Raw genomic sequence first — 20169 nt, 5'->3', positions numbered from 1 at the left:
TCAGATAGTTCAGTAACTAAAAATGTTTCCGAGTCAGCCCTCTTCATCTAGTTGCTAACCTTTGGATAACTGATCCTACATTGTTACTTTTGCCTCCCGCTGAGGTTTCTCCCTTGTGTCTACTTTAGTAATCTCTTGAGAGTCCTTGAAAACACGTTGCTAAAGTCCACAAATACTTTATGTCCTGATGTTTTTTGCATAGTTTTTAAGAAGCTAAGGTTTCTTAGAGATGTGATCATGATATAAAACTGCAGCCAGATTTGTATAAGAAGATTCCTGTAGAGTTGTTGAAATCATACAAGAAGTAGAAACTTGATATCTTGCCCACTCTAGTCCTTAGAGCTGGAACATTCTAGGTGTTGTGTATCTCATCAGCTCTTTTCCCACACCTGCAGGGTCACTGATAACATACTGGCCATGGCTCGCCCATCCACGGAGCTCATGGAAAAGTACCACATCATCGAGCAGTTCCTAAGGTAAATGCTCTCACTGTTCACACATTGTAGTAAAGGAACTGATGTGTTTTTTCTTTTGTTGCTTTTGACTTCAAATGAAAATGTATCTTTAATAATAGGCAGTGAAGAGCTTATTTCAAATGAGAAATTAATGTTTTGAGAGTAATTAATTTTAACACTAGCTCTCAATGTGACTAATTTTTTGTTTTGTTTTGTTTTCATTTTCTTTAAGCTGTGGCATAAAAACAATAATTAACCTTCAGCGTCCTGGTGAGCATGCTAGCTGTGGGAACCCCCTGGAACAAGAAAGTGGTTTCACTTACCATCCTGAAGCTTTCATGGAGGCTGGCAGTAAGTTCCTTCCCACCGATCCTCTGCACGAATTATCAAGGACAGTACTTAGAGACTCTTTTCTGCTCTGCTTTTAGGTTAAAAAAAGTGATGGAAATAAAAGCTTATTGTATAGTAGTAGGACTCGTAAAAAATAAAATGAGCTGAATTTGACTGTAAATAATGCTACCCTTTTTTGGTATTGTTGAAAGTACAGGATTAATTTTTTCCTTTGAGAGGGATACGGGATGAGACACTGTACTAATAATAATGGTTAACACGTTTAATGAACGCCCGTAGTATGTCAGATGCTGTTATCTCATGTAAACCTTAAAGCAATTTTGTAACACAGTTGTTGTTTCTGTTATACAAGTTCAACTGACTTGCCCAAAATGACACAGCTTAAAATTGGCAGTCAGGATTGGATTTGGGATTATATTATACTTTGACTGCTACAAAGTTCTGCCACTCTAGGGACATTCAGTGTGATTCTTTATATGACAACCCCAGAGGCTTCTCCATTCACAGGAGCTTTGGAGTGGAATCCATTGAACACGTGACATTCAAAGCCAGGTTGGAAATGATAAATGTGCAGTTTTGGAACTTAAAAGAAGTTTGTGTCTAGCTCTTTTTTTTTTTTACTCTAGGTGAAAAATCTAGCCATTCATCAGTCATTTAGATGTTTCCATCCTAAGATTTTTCTTCTTTTTTCCCTCCACAGATGAGTAATTTTAGTGTGGATCATTAACTTCGTTAATTTGTAGTACTACTTTGCCATAATTCTTTCTGGCTGAGTTTTAGCAAGAAACGTCTTAAGTAATATAGAATGTGCTTTGTAAGAATTATTAACAATAAACTTACTTGAAATGTAAAAGGCCTATCTTTTTAGCCTGTATATCCACTGAGATAACGTGCCTTACAGTTTTATACTTTTTGTGAATTCTCTTCAAATGTCTTTGCAAGTATTTTTCCTGTATGGTGATTTCTTTTTTCTTTTCTTTTTTTCAATCCCCAGTATATTTCTATAATTTCGGATGGAAGGATTATGGTGTGGCATCTCTTACTACAATCTTGGATATGGTGAAGGTGATGACATTTGCCTTACAGGAAGGAAGAGTAGCTATTCATTGTCACGCAGGGCTTGGTCGAACAGGTAAATGTAGGAGTAAGTTTATTGTCTTGTAGGTTTATTCAAACATATAAGGGAGAATGTTTCCTAGTTCCAGAGGATAAGTATTTTGCAGAATCCTACCAATGCTTTAGGGTCAAATGGAAGAAGTAAGTAAAATACATTTGAAATGTCTTAAGTAGTTTGTTAAAATGATCATATGTTCATTCGAGTACTCTTGAATGACTTAGACCTGAAAACTCACATTGAGTAACATCTAAAGTGAGATAAATGAGCATGCTGATTTTCTTCTTTAAAGGAAAAAAAAATCCAACACTTCATTTTAATATATAATGTACTTAAAAATGTAATTTACCTTAATTGAAATATTAATGAAAATAACAAGCGTTATTTCTCTTATTATGTTCATTTTATATCTTCTGTCTCTTAAAATCTTTAACAATAATGTGAGTTGAAAACACTGAAGTCTGAGAGAAGTTAAGTAATTTGCTACATTTAACGAGTGGCAGGGCCAAGATTTAAACCCATGAGTGTCTGACTCCGAAGCTCATGTGCTTTCTACTTTTGGAGGTGTAAGGATTTTGTTTGTGGAGGAGAGTCTATCTGTGCCTAGAATTCTATGTAAAAATCAGTGATTTTACTTAAAAATGCAGCAGAATCTCATCACAGTGCTGGTACTGGGGCAAAGATAAAGATCTTAGGGTTGACATCTTCCTTGTCATCTGATCCAGCCGAGCACCTGATGCCCATCTACGGTGCAGCTGCCATACGATCATCACCTGCTCAGGAGAGCCTCCAACGACAGGGATTTAGTTCTGACTGAGGTCGTTAGCTCTCAGGGCTGAGCCAAAGCCTGGCTGTTCTTGGGGTTTACATAGGATACTTTTACTCTCCCTTTCACATGATAGCTCTGCAAATATTTTATACTTAAAGTAATAGTGAGAAAAATATATTGTACCCTATGGAATTGACTCCATGGCAACAAACACTGTACTGGGAGAACATGCAGTTTTCAGAGCTTTGCATTTTTCATAACGTGACGAGATACTCATAAACTTGGTGAATCATATAGATGCTGCAAGAATTTACCTTTTGATTTCGTATTATTATATTTGAATTAATTATTATCTTTGAATTATTTTTTTAACTTGATATTAATTAAGAAGAAAACACATATTGTTACATATGTTTACATTGTTAAGGCTGGCATCTTCAAGTTCTTATGGATAAATAGAGTTATATCATGGTCTGGACAGAAACACAAATTAGTGTAGGCACAGTCTGGAAGAGGAAGGGTCAGGAAGAAAAGTAGCAGATTATGAATATAAATAATCCCAAAAGAAAAAAATGTTCAAATATCAGGGAGAGTGCCAGGATGGAACGTGCCAACAATTGATGACAAAGATGGGCGCGGAGGAGGGGGATTGCAAGCGCAAAGTGTGTAGGCTGATTGGGTGGAAAATGTCAACAGCTGTTCAGAGTGAAAATAAAGGAGAATAGCCTTCCATACTGGAGTTAGGCTTAATGAGTATGGATGGTCCAGATAATCAGTTCATTCAGTTGTCCCTTCCTCTACTTCACACTCACTTGCTACTACCTGAGAGATGACTAAGGCAGTCCTTGCTCTCTAAAAGTTCTGGGTCAGAGGGACAGGATGCCACATAGACAGTAGATAGATAAACTCTTACACAGTAATAAACATCCGTACAAAAAGTTACAAAGTTATGATGACAAATCGTCCTTAAAACGTTCCTGTATTTATATGGTTTAACATATATTCAAGTTTTAAATCATCAAAGAATGATAAATAAAAACAGAGCTTTTCTCACCCTAATCTTCTCTTCTTCACTGTTTAGGTGTTTTAATAGCATGTTACTTAGTTTTTGCAACAAGAATGACTGCTGACCAAGCAATTATATTTGTTCGGGCAAAGCGACCCAATTCCATACAAACTAGAGGACAACTACTATGTGTAAGAGAATTTACACAGTTTTTGATTCCTCTTCGCAATATATTTTCTTGCTGTGATCCCAAAGCACATGCCGTCACCTTAGCTCAATATCTGATTCGCCAGCGTCACCTGCTTCATGGTTATGAAGCACGACTTTTGAAACATGTGCCAAAAATTATTCACCTCGTCTGCAAATTGCTGCTGGACTTAGCTGAGAACAGGCCGGTGGTGAAGGAGAAAATGTTAGAAGTACCAGACCTCTCTGCTGAAATTGAAAAGACAGTTTCTGAGATGGTCACAGTGCAACTGGATAAAGAGTTCATGAGGCATGACAGCGATGCATCAGACCCTTGCAGCCCCATGGCAGCAGCGGCAGCTTTTGAGAATCAGGATGACATTCTTTCCAGTGAGCAAGTACTTGATCCCCTTTGGAAGAGGAGGAATGTTGAATGCCTGCAACCACTGACTCGTTTGAAAAGGCAGCTCAGCTACAGTGACTCAGATTTAAAGCGGGCTGAGTTACTTTTGGAGCAAGGTGTGACACCACGGACGGTGCCTGCCCAAGTCTTGCTTTGCCATAACTTCAAGCAACAGAAAACCATAAGCCATTGTTATGTTCCACAGTCTCCACAGCTAGATTTAAATAAAGAAACTTTGGTACAGAATACATTTTCTTTCTGGAATCAGGCTAAGTTTGGGGGCTTGGAAGGACTCAAAGATGATGAATTACCACTTTTTCCGAGGAGGGATATTCCAAAGGAAATACAGCGGAGTAGAACCTTTTCTTCAGGTGTCTCAAGTTTATACAACCCTGGAGAACCAGTTACACCCAACTTTGCAAATACCCATAAGGAACAAAACCATTCTCACCAGCAAGTGAACAACTGTCAGCGTGAAACTCCTGGCAGTTGGGGCCAGGAGTCCATCCTGGTGGGTAGTGGAACTTGCTGCCCCTCTGTAAACTGTGACTCTACTCCTAAAGTGAAATTTTGCGTTGGACATGAAAACAGAGACAGCAAAAATCTGGCTGAAGTAGCTCCGCAGGTTGCTTTGCAAACTGAATTGAGTATTGAAGCAAGGAGAATACTGGCAGCCAAAGCCCTGGCCAATTTAAATGAGTTTGTAGAAAAGGAAGAAGTGAAAAGGAAGGTAGAAATGTGGCAGGTATTTGTATTTCATTTCATTGTGTGTGTGTGTGTGTGTGTGTGTGTGTGTGACAGAGAGAGAGCAAAAATATTTTCTCCCAGATTTATTTGTTACGGAAATTTAAAGACATATTTGTATAATACTTAACTTTAAAAAAAAAATTATTGTGGTAACATTTATATAACATAAAATTAACCAATTTTAAGTATACTATTCAGTGACATTAAGTACATTTACAATGTTGTATAAACATCACACTCTCTATTTCCAGATCTTTTTCATCATCTCAGTCTATGCTTATTTAACAGTGACTCCCCATTTCCCTCTCCCGTCAACCTCTAGTTATCTCTACTTTAGTTCTGCTTTCTGTATCTATGAATTTGCCTATTTTAGATACCTCATATAAATGGAATCATACAGTATTTGTCCTTTTGTGCCTGGCTTATTTCATTTAGCATAATGTCTTCAAGATTCATCCATGTTGTAGTATATATCAGAACTTCATTCCTTTTTATGGCTGCATAATATTCCATTGCATGTATATGCCACATTTTGTTTATCCATTCATCTGTTGAAAGACACTTGAGTTGTTTCTACCTTTTGCTGTTGTGAATAATTCTGCAGTTGACATTGGTGTACAAATATATGTTTAAGTCCCTGTTTCAGTCTTTTTGAATATGTACCTAAGAGTGGAACTGCTGAGTCATGTGGTAATTCTATGTTTAGCTTTTTGAGGACCCACCAAACTGTTCCCATAATAGCTGAACCATTTTACATTCCCACTAACAATGGACAAGGGTTCCAGTTTCTCTACATCCTCGCTGATATTTATTATTTTCTGAGGGTTTTTTGATGATAGACTTTCTGTTGGGTGTGAGGTTGTATCTCTTTGTGGTTTTGATTTGCATTTCCCTAATGACTGATGGTGGCACAATGGTTAAGCACTCAGCTATTAACTGAAAGGTTGACAGTTCAGACTCACCCAGAGGCTCTATGGAAGAAAGACTAGGCTGTTTGCCTAAAGATTACAGCCAAGAAAACCATATGGGGCAGTTCTGCTGTCACGAGAGGTCACTATGAGTCAGAATTGACTTGGAGGCACTCAACAACAAGAACAACTGATGACCTTGAACATCTTTTCATGTGCTAATTAGCCAGTTTTATACCTTTGGAGAAAAGACTATTCAAGTCCTTTGCCCATTTTTTAATTGCATGGCTTGGTTTTTTGTTGTTAAGTTGTAAGAGTTATGTATGCATTATATTCTAGATATTACTTCCTTATCAGATATATGATTTGAAAATATTTTCTCCCATTTTTTGAGTTTTCTTTTCACTCTCCTGATAGTGTCCTTTGATACACAAAAGTTTTTAGTTTTGATGAAATCCAGTTTATCTGTTTTTTCTTTTGTTGCTTATGCTTTTAACCAAGATATCATTGGTAATTCCAAAGTCATAAAGATTTTTACCTGTTTTCTTCTAAGAGTTTTATAGTTTTTCTATTTCAACTTTTGATTCATTTTGAGTTTTTTTTTTTTTTTTTTAATGTGGCATAAGGTAAGTGTCCAACTTCATTCTTTTGAATGTGGATACCCATTTTTGCTAGCACAATTTATTGACAAGACTGTCCTTTCCCCATTGAATAGTTTTGACACCCTTATCAAAAATCAATTGACCACATATGTAAGGCTTATTTCTGAGCTCTCCATGCCAGTCAGTTGGTCTGTACATCCACTGGTTATGCCAGTACCACATTGTTTTGATTACTGTAGCTTTGTAGTACATTTTGAAATAGGAAAGTGTCAATCTTCCAACTTGTTCTTTTTTAATATTCTTTTGGCTGTTTGCGGCCTGTTGCAATTCCGTATAAATTTTAGAATTGCTTTCTATTCATGCAAAAATGCCATTGGGATTTTGATAGGAATTGTGTTGAATCTGTGTAGCATTTTGGGTTGTATAGACATCCTAATTGTATTAAGTCTTCCAAGCTATGAATACGAGATGTCTTTCCATTTATTTTTTTTAGGTCTTCTTTAATTTCTTTCAGCAATGTTTTGTAGTTTCATTATACAAGTCTTTCACTTCCTTGGTTAAATTTGTTCCCAAGTATTTATTCTTTTTGATGCTATGGAATTGTTTTCTTAATTTCCTTTTTTGATTTGCTCATTGTTTGTGTATAAAAATATAACTGATTTTTGTGTGTTGAGTTTGTATCCTGCAACTTAGCTGAATTCGTTTATTAGCTCTGTGTGTGTGTGTGTGTGTGTATTCTTTAGGGTTTTCTGCATATAAGATTTTGTCATGTGCAAACAGAGATAATATTACTTCTTTCTCTCTAATTTGTATGTCTTTTATTATTATTATTTTTTGCATAATTGCTTGGCTAGAACTAGATTTTCTAGTGCTATGTTGAATAGAAGTAGCATAAGCAGGCATCCTTGTCTTGTTGCTGATCTCAGGAGAAAAGCTTTCAGTCTTTCACCATTGAGTATGATCTTTGCTGTTTTTTCATATACAGTCTTCATCATTTTGAGGAAGTTTCCTTCTATTCCTAGTTTATTGTATGTTTTTATCATGAAAGAGAGTTGGATTTTATCAAAATTTTTTTTGCATCAATTGAGATGATCATGTGGTTTGTTTTATTCATTTATTTATTTATTTTCCTTTATTAATGTGGTGTATACACGGGTGATTTTATTATGTTAAAACACCTTTGCATTCCAGGGATGAATTCCATTTGGTCATGATGTATAATCCTTTTAATACGCCACTGAATTCCATTTGCTAACATTTTGTTGAGAATTTTTTAATCTATATTCATAAGGAATATTGGCCTGTAGATTTCTTTTCTTGTGATCTTTGCCTGACTGTAGTATTGAGGTAATGCCGGCCTCATAGAATGAGTTTGGAAGTATTATCTCCTCTTTTATTTTCTGGAAGAATTTGAGAAGGCGTGGTATTAATGCCTCTTTAAACGTTTGATACTATTCACCAGTGAAGCCCTCTTATCCTGGATTTTTCTTTGTTGGGAAGTTTTTGATTACTGATTCAATCTCCTTAATTGTTATGGGTCTATTCAAATTTTCTATTTCTTCTTGATTCAGTTTTGGTAGTTCCTGTATTTGTAGGAATTTGTCCATTTCATTTGGGTTGTCCAATTTCTTGGTGTATAGTTGTTCGTAGTATTCTCTTATAATCCTTTTTATTTCTGTAAGGTTGGTAATAATGTCCCCTCTTTCATTTCTGATTTTAGTAATTTAAATATTCTCTCTCTCTCTTTAGTCAGTCCACCTAACAGTTTGTCAATTTGTCTGTCTTTTCAAAGAACAAACTTCTGGTTTCACTGATTGTATTGTTTTTCCTATCTCTATTTAAGGTATCTTCACTCTGGTCTTTATTATTCTTTCTACTAGCTTTAGGTTTATTTAGCTCATTTTCTTCTAGTTCCTTAAGCTATAATAGTAGGTTATTGATTTGAGATATTTCTTCTTTTTTTTTTAAATACTTTATTGTGTTAAAGATGAAAGTTTATAGAGCAAATTAGTTTCTCATACAGCAAATTGTACACAAAGGGTTCCATGACATTGGTTGTAATTCCCATGCTGTGCCAGCACTCTCCCCCTTTCTACCCTGGATTCCTTGTTTCCTTTCACCTAGTTTTCCTACTCCTTCCTGCCTTCTTTTTTTACTTTTGGGCAAATGTTGCCATTTTGGTCTCATATAATTATTTGTTTTATGGAGTACGTTCTTTTTGGGTGTTATTGTTTATTTTATGTTGCTGTTGTTGTTAGGTGCCATTGAGTCAGTTCCTACTCATAGCAATCCTGTGTAGAACAGAGCAAAACACTCCCCTGACCTTCACCATCCTCACAATTGTTGATATGCTTGAGCCCATTGTTGCAGCCACTGTGTCAACCCATGTCATTGAGGGTCTTCCCCTTTTTTCACTGACCCTCTACTTTACCAAGCATGATGCCCTTCTCCAGGGACTGGTCCCTCCTGATAACATGTCCAGTGTACGTGAGACAAAGTCTCGCCACTCTTGCTTCTAAGGATCATTCTGGCTGTACTTCTTCTAAGACTGATTTCTTCATTCTTCTGGCACTCCATGGTAATTCCGTATTCTTCAGCAACATCATAATTCAAAGGCGTCAATTTTTCTTTTTTTTTTTTTCTTACTCATTGTCCAGCTTTCCCGTGCATATGTTGTTGTTGTTAGGTGCCATCGAGTTGGTTCCTACTCACAGCAACCCTATGTACAACAGAATGAAACACTGCCCAGTCCTGCGCCATCCTCACCATCATTGATGTGCTTGAGCCCCTTGTTGCAGCCACTGTGTCAAACCATCTTGTTGAGGGTCTCTCTTTACTGGCCCTCCACTTTACCAAGCATGATGTCCTTCTCCAGGGACCAGTCCCTTCTGATAACATGTCCAAAGTATGCGACACATAGTCCCATCATCCTTGCTTCTAAGGAGCATTCTGGTTGTACTTCTTCCAAGACAGATTTGTTCGTTCTTCCGGAGGTGATGGTATATTCAGTATTCTTCGCCAGCACCACAATTCAAAGGCGTCAATTTATTGGTTTTCCTTATTCATTGTCCAGCTTTCACATGTACATGAGGCAATTGAAAACACCATGGCTTGGATCAGGCGCACCCTAGTCTTCAAGATGATACCTTTGCTTTTCAACACCTTAAAGAGGTCTCTTGCAGCAGATTTGCCCAGTGCAGTATGTCTTTTGATTTCTTGATTGCTGCTTCCATGAGTGGTGATTGTGGATCCAAGTAAAATGAAATCCTTGACAACTTCAATTTTTCCATGTTTATCACGATGTTGCTTATTGGCACAGTTGTGAGATTTTTTGTTTTCTTTATGTTGAGGTGTAATCCATACTGAAGGTTGTGGCCTTTGATCTTCATTAGTAAGTGCTTCAAGTCCTCTTCACTTTCAGCAAGCTAGGTTGTGTCATCTGCATAATGCAGGTTGTTAATGAGTCTTCCACTAATTCTAATGCCCTGTTCTTCTTCATATAGTTCAGATTCTCAGATTATTTGCTCAGCATACAGATTGAATAGGTATGGTGAAAGGATACAACCCTGACACACACCTTTCCGGACTCTAAACCACACAGTATCCCCTTGTTTTGTTTCAACACCTGCCTCTTGATCTGTGTAAAGGTTCCTCATGAGCATAAGTAAGTGTTCCGGAATTCCTATTCTTCACAATGTTATCCATAATTTGTCATGATCCACACAGTCAAATGCTTTTGCATAGTCAATAAAACATAGGCAAACATCTTTCTGGTATTCTCTGCTTCCATCCAGGATCCATCTGTCATCAGCAATGGTATCCCTGGTTCCACATCCTTTTCTGAATCCAGCTTGAATTTCTGGCACTTCCCTGTTGATATACTGCTGCAGCACTTTTGAATGATCTTCAGAAAAATTTTACTTGTGTGATAATAATATTGTTTCATAATTTCGGCATTTGGTTGGGTCACCTTTCTTGGGAATAGGTATAAATATGGATCTCTTCCAGTCGACTGGCCAGGTAGCTGTCTTCCAAATTTCTTGGCATAGATGAGTGAGCATTTCCAGTTCTGCATCCATTTGTTGAAACATCTCAGTTGGTATTCCGTCAGTTCCCGGAGGCTTGTTTTTTGCCAATGCCTTCTGTGCACCTTGGACTTCTTCCTTTGGTACCATCAGTTCCTGATCATATGCTACCTCCTGAAATGATTGAATGTTGACCAATTCTTTTTAGTATAGTGACCCTGCGTATTCCTTCGATATTGCAACTCAATGTTTAAATTTTCTCTTCAGTTCTTTCAGCTTGAATAAGGCCAAGCATGTTCTCCCCTTTTGGTTTTCTATCTCCAGGTCTTTGCACACGTCATTGTAATACTTTACTTTGTCTTCTCGAGCTGCCCTTTGAAATTTTCTGTTCAGCTCTTTTACTTCATCATTTCTTCCTTTCACTTTAGCTACTTGATGTTCAAGAGTAAGTTTCAGAGTCTCTTCTGACACCCGTTTTGGTCTTTTCTGTCTTTTTAATGACCTCTTGTTTTCTTTGTGTATGATGTTCTTGATGTCCTTCCACAACTTGTCTGGTCTTTTTTTGGTTATTAGTGTTCAATGTGTCTAATCTGTTCCTGAGATGGCCTCTAAATTCAGGTGGGATATATTCAAGATTGTAGTTTGGTTTTTGTGGACTTGTTCTAATTTTTTTCAGTTTCAACTTGAACTTCCATATGAAAAATTGCTGATCTTTTCCACAGTCAGCCCGTGGCGTTGTTCTGACTGATGATATTGAGCTTTTCCATCATCTCTTTCTACAGATGTAGTCAATTTGAATCCTGTGTATTCCATCTGGCAAGGTACACGTGTGTAGTTGCTGTTCATGTTAGTTAAAAAAGATATTTACAATGAAGAAGTCACTGGTCTTACAAAATTCTGTCATGTGGTTTCTAGCATTGTTTCTATCACCAAGGCCATATTTCCAACTACCAATCAATATGAGGAAACCCTGGTGGCATAGTGGTTAAGTGCTACAGCTGCTAACCAAAGGATCGGCACTTCGAATCCACCAGGCACTCCTTGGAAACTCTATGGGCAGTTCCACTCTGTCTTATAGGGTCACTAAGAATCGGAATCGACTCGACAGCAACGGGTTTTTAATCAGTATGAGGAGATTGAAAATATCATGGCTTGGGTCAGGCGTACCTTAGTCCCCAAAATGACATCTTTACTTTTTAACACTTTAAAGAAGTCTTTTGCAGCAGATTTGCCCAATGCAATATGTCGTTTGATTTCTTGACTGCAGCTTCCATGGGTGTTGATTGTGGATCCCAGTAAAATGAAATCCTCTACAGCTTCAGTCTTTTCTCTGTTTATCATAATGTTGCTTATTGGTCCAGTTGTGAGAATTTTTGTTTCCTTTATGTTGAGAATCCATACTGAATCCATACTGAAGGCTGTGGTCTTCGATCTTCATTAGTAAGTGCTTCAAGTCCTTTTCCCTTTCAGCAAGCAAAATTGTGTCATCTGTATATCTCAGGTTGTTAATGAGTTTTCCTCTAATCCTGATGCCGCATCCTTCTTTATGTAATCCAGCTTCTTGGATTATTTACTCAGCGTATGGATTTTATAGCCCTGTCTATTGCTTGGCTACGGCTCCTAACCAAAAGTCGGTAGTTCAAATCTACCAGCCTGTCCTTGTAAACACTACAGGGCAGTTCTACTCTGTTCTATAGGATCCCTATGCGTCAGAATCAACTCTGTGGCAATGGGTTAATACAGGGTTAATTGCTTGGCTGAAAAGTGATTTCTGGGAATGGCTGCAGTTCCAAGTGAGAGGGCTGCCTTAGGGCCATAGTCTCAGGGTTTCCTCCAGTTTATATCAGGCCAGTAAGTCTAGTCTTTTTTTCTGAATTTGATTTTTTGTTCTACATGTTTCTTGCACTCTGTCCAGGACCCTCTATTGTGATCCTGGTAATAGCAGTTGGTGGCGGTAGCTGGTCACCATCAAGTTCTTCTGGTCTTGGGGTTGTGTAGGCTGTGTTGCATGTGGTCCATTAGCCCTTTGGACTGATTGCTCCCTTGAGTCTTTGGTTTTCTTCACTCTTTTTGACTCTGAACAGGAAGAGACCACTAGCTGTATCTTAGATGGCCACTCACAAGCTTTTAAAAGCCAGATGCTACCCACCAAAGTAGGATGTAGAACATTGTTTTTTATGGACTATGTTATGCCAGTTGATATAGATGTCCCCTGAGTCTATGATCCTTAGCCTTCAAGCCTTGTATCTTCATCTAGGGAGGTGTTTTGTTGTGCATAAGAAGTTTCTATGACTGTGTCCCTTGTGTGTTCTGTTGTCTATATTTGTATACATGCAACATATATAAATATGTATGTAGAGATATTCACAACCTAACCTATATCTGCAGGTGAATGTGCTCTCTTACACCCTCACACGGCTCTTTAACATACCTATGTATCTTTTCATAAATTATTGTTTGTTAATACTGTTGTTGCAGAATTGTCTATGTTATTGTAATTGCCATAATTGTCTTTTGTTCTTGTGTTCCTTTCAGTGTCTTCCTTTGCCTTTGTCAGGTTGTGCTAATTTACCCCATATGGTATATTTCCTTTCCCTTTATCAGTATTACCACATGTCTTCTATTTCTTTAGTAACTTATCCTCCCTTTCCATTCCTTTCCTGGTAACCATCAAATAATTTTTTTTCTGTGTGTAAACCTTTTCTTGTTTTTTTAATAATAGTGGTCTCATACAATGTGTGTCCTTTTGTGATTGCCTTATTTCACTCAGCATAACGCCCTCCAGATTCATTCATGTTGTGAGATGTTTCGTGGATTCGTCATGAATCTTTATTGTTACATATTATTTCATTGTGTGTATATACCACAGTTTGTTTATTCATTCATCCGTTGATGGGCACTTAGGTTTTTCCATCTTTTTGCTGTTGTGAATAATGCCACAATGAACATAGGTGTGCGTATGTCTGTTCGTGTCATGGCTCTTATTTCTCTAGGGTATATACCTGCAAGTGGGATTGCCAGATCATATGGTATTTCTAGTTTTTTAAGGTAATGCCATTTCATTTTCCATAGTGGTTGTACCATTTTACATTCCCACCAGCAATGTACAAGAGTTCCAGTCTCTCCACAACCTCACCAGCCTTTGTTGTTTTCTGTTCTTTTGATTAGTGCCATTGATGTCAGGGTGAGATGGTATCTCATTGTAGTTTTAATTTACCTCTCTCTAATGGCTAAAGATTGTGAGCATTTCTTCGTGTGTTTATTACCCACCTGAATATCTTCTTTGGTGAAGTGTCTGTCTGTTCATGTCCTTCAACTGGATTGTCTTTTTGTTGTTGAGGTATTGAAGTTTTCTATATATTATAGAGATTAATCCCTTGTCAGATATATCATAGCCAAAAATTTTTCCCAGTCTTTAAGTCCTCATTTTACTCTTGGAGAAGTCTTTTGGTGAGCATAAGTGTTTAATTTTTAGAAAGACCTATTCATGTAGTTTGTCTTTAGCTGTTTATGCATTTTTAGTTACGGTTGGTATGCTATTTATGCCACATATTAGGGCCTCTAGGGTTGTACCTGTTTTTTCTTCCATGATTTTTATAGTTGTAGATTTTATATTTAGGTATTTGATCCATTTTGAGATCGTTTTTTTGTATGGCATAAGGTATGGTTCCTGTTTCATTTTTTTACAGATAGAAGTCCAGTTTTGCCAGCACCATTCCTTTATGAGACTGTCTCTTCCCCATTTAATGGACTTTGGCCGTTTATCGAAGATCAGCTGTCCATAGGTGGAGAGACTTATTTCTAGGTTCTCAATTCGTTCCATTGGTCTATGTATCTGTCATTGTAGCAGTACCAGGCTGTTTTGACTACTATGACTGTATAGGAGGTTCTGAGATTGGGTAGTATGAGGCCTCCTACGTTGTTCTTCAATAATGCTTTACATATCTGTGGATTCTTTCCTTTCCATATGAAGTTTGTGGTTAATTTTTCCATCTCATTAAAGAATGCAGTTGGAATTTGGATTGGGATTGCATTATATGTACAGATTGCCTTGGGTTGTATTGACATTTTCACAATGTTGAATCTTCCTATCTGTGAGCGTGTTATGTTTTTCCATTTATATAGGTCTTTTTTTTGGTTTCTTATAATAGTGTTTTGTAGTTTTCTTTGTATAAGTCTTTTACATCCTTGGTTAGATTTATTCCTAAGTATTTTTTGTGGGGGGAGGGGTAAAACCCTCTGCCATCAAGTCAATTCTGACTCATAACGACCCTATAGGACAGAGTAGAACTGCTCCATAGGGTTTCCAAGAACCACCTGGTAGGTTCGAACTGCCAACCTGTTGGTTAACAGCCATAGTTCTTAGCCACTACACCACCAGGGTTTCCATTGGGGGATGTGGCTATTGTAAGTGGTATTGTTTTCCTGATTTCGTTTCTAAAGTTCTCTTTGTTGATGTAGAAGAATTCAACCGATTTTTGTTTGTTGATCTTGTATCATGCTACTCTGCTGAATCCTTCTGTTAGTTCTAGTAACTCTTTTTGCGGAGTCTTTGGGGTTTTCTGTGTACAGGATCATATCTGTGAATAGGGTTGGTTTTACTTCTTTCTTGCCAATCTGAATGCCTTTTATTTCTTTTTCTTGCCTAATTGCTCTAGCTAGGACTTCCAGTACAATGTTGAATAGGAGTGGTGATAAAAGACGTCCTTCCCATTTTCAAGGAAACTGTTTCAGTCTCCCTCCATTGAGAATTATGTTGGCTGTTAGTTTTGTGTAAACGCCCTTTACTATATTAAGGAATTTCTCTTCTATTCCTATTTTGCTGAGAATTTTTATCAGGAATGGGTGTTGGACTTTGTCGAATGACTTTTCCACATCAATTGAGATGATCCTGTGGTTCTTTTTTGTTTTATTTATGTAATGAATTACATTGATTGATTTTATAATGTTAGAACCATCCTTGCATACTTGGTATGAATCCCACTTGGACATGATGTATTATTTTTTTAGAGTGTTGTTTTATTGTATTGCCTAGAAAATTTGTTGAGAATTTTTGCATCTGTATTCATGAGGGATATGGCTGTAATTCTCTTTTTAGGCAGTGTCTTTGCCTGGCTTTGGGATCTTCTGTTTTAATGTAGGTGATCATAGGTATAAATTTTCCTCTTAGTACTGCTTTCACTGCATTCCATAACTTTTGGTAAGTTGTGTTTTCATTTCATTCGTCTCAAGGTATTTTCTGACTTCTCTTTTGATTTGTTTTTTCACTCATTGGTTGTTTTATAGTGTGTTGTTTAATTTCCACGTATTTGTGAATTTTCTTTTTCTCATATTACTAAATTCTGATTTTATTCCATTGTGTTTAGAAAGGATGCTTACAATGATTTAAATCTTTTTTTTTTTTTAATTATTAAGACATATTTTGTGATCTAACATGGTCTATCCTGGAGAATGTTCCTCAAGTATTTGAGAAGAATGTATCATCTTCTGTTGTTCAGTGGAGTGTTCTGTATATGTCTATTAGGTCTTAATGATTTATAGTGTTGTTCAGGCCCTCTGTTTCCTTACTCATCTTCTATCTGGTTCTATCCATTATTGAAAGTGGGGTGTTGAATATCTAACTATTATTGTAGAACCATCTATTTCTAACTTCAGTTGTGTCAATGTTTGTTTCATGTATCTTAGGACTCTCTTGTTAAAAAGGTGCGTATAATTTATAATCATTATATCTTCTTGATGAATGAAACCTTTTATCAAAATATAATGTTCTTTGTCTCTCATAATGGATGTTGACTTAAAGTCTGATTTACCTGATAATAACATAGCCAACCCTGCTCTCTTTTGATTACTATTTATGTGGATTATCTTTTTCTATCCTTTTACTTTCAATCTCTTTTTGTCTTTGTATCTAAAGAGAGTCTTTTGTTGACAGCATATAGATGGACCACATTTTGTTTTGTTTTTTTAAATTCTGCTGTATCACTCTCTGTCTTTTAATATGACAATTGAATGCATTTAAGGTCCCTGGGTGGCACAAAAGTTTTACACTTGGCTACTAAGTAAAAGTTTGGCAGTTTGGACCCACCCAGCAGTGCCACAGAAGAAAGGCCTGGCAATATGCTTCCATAAATATTACAGCAAGGAAGGACCTATGGAGCTTAGTTCTACTCTGTCATGGGGTCACCATGAGTCACAGTCGACTTGATGGCAACAGGCTTGTTTATTTGTTTGTTTAACATTTAAAGTAATTACTTCAGATGAGCCAAGATGGCTGCTTAGTCAGACACACCTTGCCATCCCTCTACAGCAAAGACCCGAGAAACCAAGTGGAACACATACAGATGACAGTCCTGGAACCCTGAGCATCAAATAAAAGGATAAAGAATTAGATCAAACACCGATCGTAAGGAGAAACTGATCGAAAACAGTGAATGAGGAGAGATACAGAGTAGAAGTACCCTGCCAGCCGACCTAGCACAGCATGGGCATCTTGAGACAAAGCCAACAGTGATCCCAGGTGAGGAGCGCAGAAAGGCATCTTCACAGAATTTTTAGCAGGAGTCAGAGGAACTGTGTTGACATACGTGGAGTGAAGTGGGGTGAGCAGGACTTGAACTGGACCTAGGGAGGAAGGGTGCAGGAGGGAGAACAAGAGCTCCAGGGATCCCCTCTTCCACAGCGCAAGAAAGGAGCCAGGACTCAGAGACCAAGTGACTCACTAGTGGCAGTCCCTGACCATTGAGGTGGGTGGTACACACACAGTAACAGATCTACAGAGTGTTAGCAGAAGATCCCCCATACACCTGGAAGCCTCTCCTCGCACTTGATCAGGGCCAGGTCCCAATTGCTAACTGCAGCCAACAGGAAGCACCCAGGTACCCTCACTCTGTGACCTGAGGAGCACACTCCCCTTCCCCCACCCTCCTAGTGATTAGAAGCATGAACCCCCCAGCCCTGCATCCCCAATCGCCAGGGACACAGTCTGAGACCCCCCTTACTCCCCCCCACTCAGTCTCATCCACCTTCCGCCCCCGCCCACCTGCCAAGTGGCAGCAACAACAGTACTTCCAGCCACCCACCCCCACCCTCAACCCTGCCCCTCTGAGCAACATGTGACCACTCTAGCAATCTAGCCTGCTTGGCCTTGCCCCTTGCCCCACCCTTCCGAGCAGCAAAGGACCACCCCGGCAACCCCACCTGCTCCTTGGCTGCCAGCCTGTCCCTGCGAGTGGCACAGGATCACTCAGGCAGCCTTACTCACCCAAGGCAGGTAGGGGAAAGCGTGCTTCCACACACCTACTCACCTACCACACCTGTTGCCCTGTCCCCACAGCAAGTGCCATCACCTGCTCCCACGCCACTGGACTTACAAGCAGACGGCAACCAATGCCTGCCCAGCCTGTCCACAGCCACTCTGCACAACTAGTGAACACAAACTTAAGCCCACACTGCCAGCTGCTGCCCCACTCACCTGGAGCCAGGTAGTGAGCCCTCCAGTGCTACCAGACTAACAACCAGTGTAGCATGCCCTCCCCGCCCACCCAGGTATACCAAAATAAAACAAAAAATAGGGAGCAGCAAACAAACATACAGTCAGCCAATAAATATAATAACACCTTAATGTCTCAGAGACAACAGACAATATTAAATCACATAAAGAAGCAGGACAAGATGCCTCAAGCAAGTGACCAAAATAAAGGGTCAGGAAACCTTCCTAAGGAAGAAATGGTAATAGCAATAACTGATAAGGAATTCAAAAGACTTATATATAGGATCCTCCAAGAGATCAAAAAAGAGATCAAGGAAAACACATACAAAATCAAGGAAAACACAAGTAAAATTCTCAAAGAATTCAGGAAATCAATACAATGACAAAATAGACATTGGAAACCACACAAAAACAGCAACTAGAAATCCAGAAGAGTAACAATAAAATTTCAGAAATCAACAACTCAATGGAAGGACATAGGAGTAGAATCGAATCAATGGAAGACAGAATCAGCAAAATAGAGAACAAATCTCTTGACATCAATTTGTTTGAGGAACAATCAAAAAAAAAGAAACCTAAGAGTTACGTGGGACACCATCAAGAGGAATAATTTACGCATGATCAAAATTCCAGAACAGGGGGAGACAAAATAAAGCACAGAATTTTTGAAGATTTGCTGGCAGAAACTTCCCTAATATGAAAGATGAGAAGCTGTCCATCCAAGAAGCTCAGCGAACCCCATACAAGATAAATTCCCAAAGATAGTCACCAAGACGTGATCATTATCAAACTTTCCAGAACCAAAGACAAAGAATCCTGACAGTAAGTCAGGAAAAACAAACTGTCACCTACAAAAGGGAACCAATAAGACTAAGCTCGAATTTTTTGGGCAAAGCAAGAAATCAATGGGATGACATATATAAAACCCTGAAAGGAAAAATTTTGCAACCAAGAATTATATATCTAATAAAATTTTATCTCAAGTACAATGGCAAAACTAGGACATTCCTAAATAAACAGAAATTAACAGAATTTGTAAAAACCAGACCAACCTTACAAGAAATACTAAAGGGAGTCCTTTGGACACAGAACCAGCAACATCAGACCAAACTTACAAGAAATGTTAAAGGCAGTCCTTCAGACAGAGAACCAACAACATCAGACAAAAACCTGAGATTAAAACACATGACAGCATCACCCAGATACCAACACAGATAAAAAAAATTCTAAAAAATAAAGTAAAGCTACAAGCTGAAAATGGACCCAGAGATGTCAATCATTAAATGACAACTTCAGAATAAAAAGGTACAATAAATGGTGTAGTTACAGAACTTCCATATGGAAGGGAAGTCAAAGCAATATCCACATATAACAGACTGTTTTAAATTTAGGAAGAGAGTGGCAGAATGGATTTTTTTAAAAAAAGACATAACCCGTCAATATGTTGTCTGCAAGAGACACACCTTAGACACAAAGATAAAAAATAAGGTAAAAATCAAAGGATGGAAAAAATATATATCAAGCAAACAGTAACTGAAAAAGAACAGGAGTGGCAATATTAATCTCCAATAAAATAGACTTTAAGGCGAAGTCCAGTGTAGAGAAAAGGGCACTACATAATGAATTAATGGATCAATCCCCTAAGAGGACATAACCGCAGTAAGTATTCATGCACTCAACAACAGAGCTCCAAAATACATAAAACAAACTCTAAGAGTATTGAAAAGTAATAGTAGGAGACAGAACAACTAGAAAAAAACTCAACAGAGATACAGAAGACCTAAACAACACAATCAACCAACTTGACCTCATAGGTGTATATGGAACACTCCACCCAACAGCAGCACCGTACACATTCTCCACCAGCACACATGGCTCATTCTCCAGAACAGACCATGTTTTAGGCCACAATGCAAGCCTCAAGAAATTAAAAAATATTGGAATAATACAAAGCATGTTCTCTGATCACAGTGCTGGAAAATTAGAAATCACTAACAAGAAGCACAAGGGAAAGAGTCTAATATATGGAAATTGAATAGCACCTTGCTTAAAAACCACAGGGTAATAGAAGAAATTAAATTAAAAAAATTCCTAGAAGCAATCAAAAACTAAAA

The 20169-nt window shown here is 38.0% G+C and overlaps 1 protein-coding gene across 1 annotated transcript in view; it reads left to right on the top strand.

Annotated features, from left to right (window-relative positions):
* The window catches only part of PTPDC1 (protein tyrosine phosphatase domain containing 1), a 75551-nt gene that overhangs the window by 29415 nt on the left and 25967 nt on the right, over positions 1-20169 (top strand). The window contains exons 3-6 of the mRNA XM_010600635.3: positions 396-476; positions 688-806; positions 1801-1938; positions 3771-5029. Coding sequence (XP_010598937.2) covers positions 396-476; positions 688-806; positions 1801-1938; positions 3771-5029 — 1597 coding nt within the window. The remainder of the gene's footprint in view (positions 1-395; positions 477-687; positions 807-1800; positions 1939-3770; positions 5030-20169) is intronic.

This window comes from Loxodonta africana, chromosome 9 (assembly GCF_030014295.1).
Source record: "Loxodonta africana isolate mLoxAfr1 chromosome 9, mLoxAfr1.hap2, whole genome shotgun sequence".
NCBI lineage: Eukaryota > Metazoa > Chordata > Mammalia > Proboscidea > Elephantidae > Loxodonta > Loxodonta africana.
Note: the sequence above shows the minus strand (reverse complement) of the source record. Positions and strands in the feature narration are given on the sequence as shown.